Genomic DNA, 2,674 nt, shown 5'->3' on the forward strand with positions numbered 1-2,674 from the left:
TACAGATCACGGGCCTATCCCAGTCCCCCACCCCCCTCTCCTCTGAAGCCCTCAGTTTGTTTCCCAGAGTCCATAGTCTCTCATGGTTCATTCCCCCTTCTGTTTGAACAATATGTTTTTTTAAGAAAAGAAAGAACTATTTTGAGTAGTAATAAAATGCATGTTTTGAAATTTTGCTTGGTCATATTTATGGTCATTTGGCACTAAGACCATATCAGGTGGATCTGTTTATTCAAATTTGTCTTTCCATGGAGACTCCACTGGGAGAGCGATGTTTGCTAATCAGTCCTTGCCAGGGGCTGTGGAAGCTTTTTTCCTGGAGCTGACTCAAGAGTGTAAAAGCAGGAGACCAGTTAGGAAGCACAGGAGGATGTTTATGGAATAAGTGCCTGACATGAAGCTTTGGATTTCTGAGGCATCCATTTCAAAGACAACCATGGTGAATAAACACATTGTCAATTGGGACACAATTACCAGGGAAGCACTCAGCCTGCTCAAGCCATGAAGTACGACCTCAGAAAGCCCTGGGTCACCTCCATGCGGACACATGAGTGACCCTGCTTTCCCCTTCAGCATCCAATTTCTGCTCATTTAAATTCTCCAATAAATCCTGAACCCACAATCCCCTAACCATTCTGGCCATGGACCCTAATAAACACAGATCCTTCAGGGCAGCTCACTCTCTCCATCCCTCTTAATGCGTCTCCCCCGTTCTGAAACCTCTCCAGAAGGCCTTAGGGCAACTCCTGTGCCCTCGAGGACCTGTTAGTACTAAACCTGGTTTTGTTAGAGTCTCTGATGGGTGCTGCTGAGGCCTGTCTTGCGATCACAATGAGAACCCAAGGGCTGGTGCAGCCACAGCAGAGGCTCTGGTCAGGGAAGCATCTGTGGGAATGTCCACAAGCACAGGGCGCAGGGGGTGCCCGGGCTTTTCTAGCCTGAACATCCCTGTCAGGAGCCTGAGACTTAAAAGGAACAGTGTTAGAGTACACATTCTCAGGAAGAGGAGTGAAGGTAGTGATGTAAAAAGATGGACAGACTCTAGGTGAAAACGGGGGTTTTGTGTTTTCATCTACAATAAAGTCATGTGAAGGGCTTAGTGGCCAACTGTAGATTCTTCCATATGAAGCATACAACTCATGATTGTTCTTTTGGGAAATCTAGGGAAAAGTTACTTGGCATGGTATAAGTCATTTGGAATGAAAGTATTTTTAAGAAATCCAAGATGTCCCATGTAAGATACAGAGATTTCCAGGCATTTGTGATTCAAGATTGGGGAAAACATTAGGAATATATGAAACTGGACAAAGAGTTAACTGTGTGTGTATAAGACAGAGCAGAAGCTTAATTAAGTGAATTACTTAAATGTATGGAGAAGTTGAATTCAAACAAATGGAATTTCCAGGAAATAAATAGAAGGAGCAGATTCTATTTCCACAGGCTGTTTGATGAATAGCAGTTCCAGCTTTGAGGCTGTGAGCCCTGCAATCATGGGCACTTCTTCAGCCACAGGACCATTGACCTTTACATCAGTGGAACCCCAATGATTCTTTTCAGAGCTATTTTTATATCTCTGTTCCTCAGGCTGTAGATGAAGGGGTTCAGCATGGGGGTGACCACCGTGTACATCACTGAGGCCACTGCACCTGCTGGGAGCTCTGGGTAGCAGCAGAGCTAAGGTACACTCCTAGGCTTGTACAATAAAATAAGGAGACAACTGAGAGGTGAGATGCACAGGTGGAAAATGCTTTATACTTGCCCTGAGCTGTTGAGATCCCAAGTATGGAGGAAACTATCTTAGAGTAAGAGTAAAGGATCCCAGCTAGGGGACCACCACCCAGAAGCACAATTAGAAAATACATCAACATGTCATTAAGAAAGGGGTCTGAACAGGCAAGTTGGATGATCTGATTGAGTTCACAGAAAAAATGGGGAATTTCCACCTCTGTACAGAAGGACAGCCGCAACAGCATTGAGCTCTGTAACGAGGAATTCAGAACACTGATGATCCAGGACACCAGAACCAGGAGTCCACAGAGCCAGGGGTTCATGATGACCATGTAGTGCAGGGGGTGACAGATGGCCACAAAGCGGTCATAGGCCATCACACTCAGGAGTAAATTGTCCAGGCATCCAAACACAACGAAAAAAAATATCTGGCTGAGGCAGCCTTCATAGGTTACGGCCTTGCTCTGAGTCTGGATGTTCCACAGCATCTTGGGGACGGTTGTGGAGGTGACACATATGTCTACAAGGGACAGGTTGGCCAGGAAGAAGTACATGGGGGTGTGGAGGTGGGAGTCAGAGCTGACGGTCAGGATGAGGAGCAGGTTTCCAAGCACAGTGATCAGGTACATGGAGAGGAAAAGCCCAAATAGGAGGGGCTGCAGTTCTGGTTTCTCTGAAAATCCCAGAAGAAGAAACTCTGAAATTTGTGTATCATTTCCTGGTCCCATGGAGGTGACTACCAGGAAAAAAAAATAACACAATAATTTTTGCAAATAGGCTTCATTTATTTATTTATTACATTTATTTTTTTTTATTTGTAGGTTTTTATTTAAATTCCAGTTAGTTAGCAGAAAGTGTACTTTTAGTTTTAGGTGCACAAAACAGTGATTCAATACAACCATATAACACCCGGCGCTCACTACAAGTGCCCTCCTCGATCTCCATC

At 44.8% G+C, this 2,674-nt stretch overlaps 1 protein-coding gene across 1 annotated transcript; it reads right to left on the reverse strand.

Moving 5' to 3' along the window:
* Positions 1-1,628: 1,628 nt before the first annotated feature.
* On the reverse strand, positions 1,629-2,456 carry LOC123000619 (olfactory receptor 7A5-like). The gene has a single exon (XM_048215319.1). It carries the CDS (start codon positions 2,454-2,456, stop codon positions 1,629-1,631), a length of 828 nt encoding a protein of 275 aa, XP_048071276.1.
* Positions 2,457-2,674: the final 218 nt, after the last annotated feature.

This window comes from Ursus arctos, unplaced genomic scaffold, assembly GCF_023065955.2.
Source record: "Ursus arctos isolate Adak ecotype North America unplaced genomic scaffold, UrsArc2.0 scaffold_14, whole genome shotgun sequence".
Lineage (NCBI taxonomy): Eukaryota > Metazoa > Chordata > Mammalia > Carnivora > Ursidae > Ursus > Ursus arctos.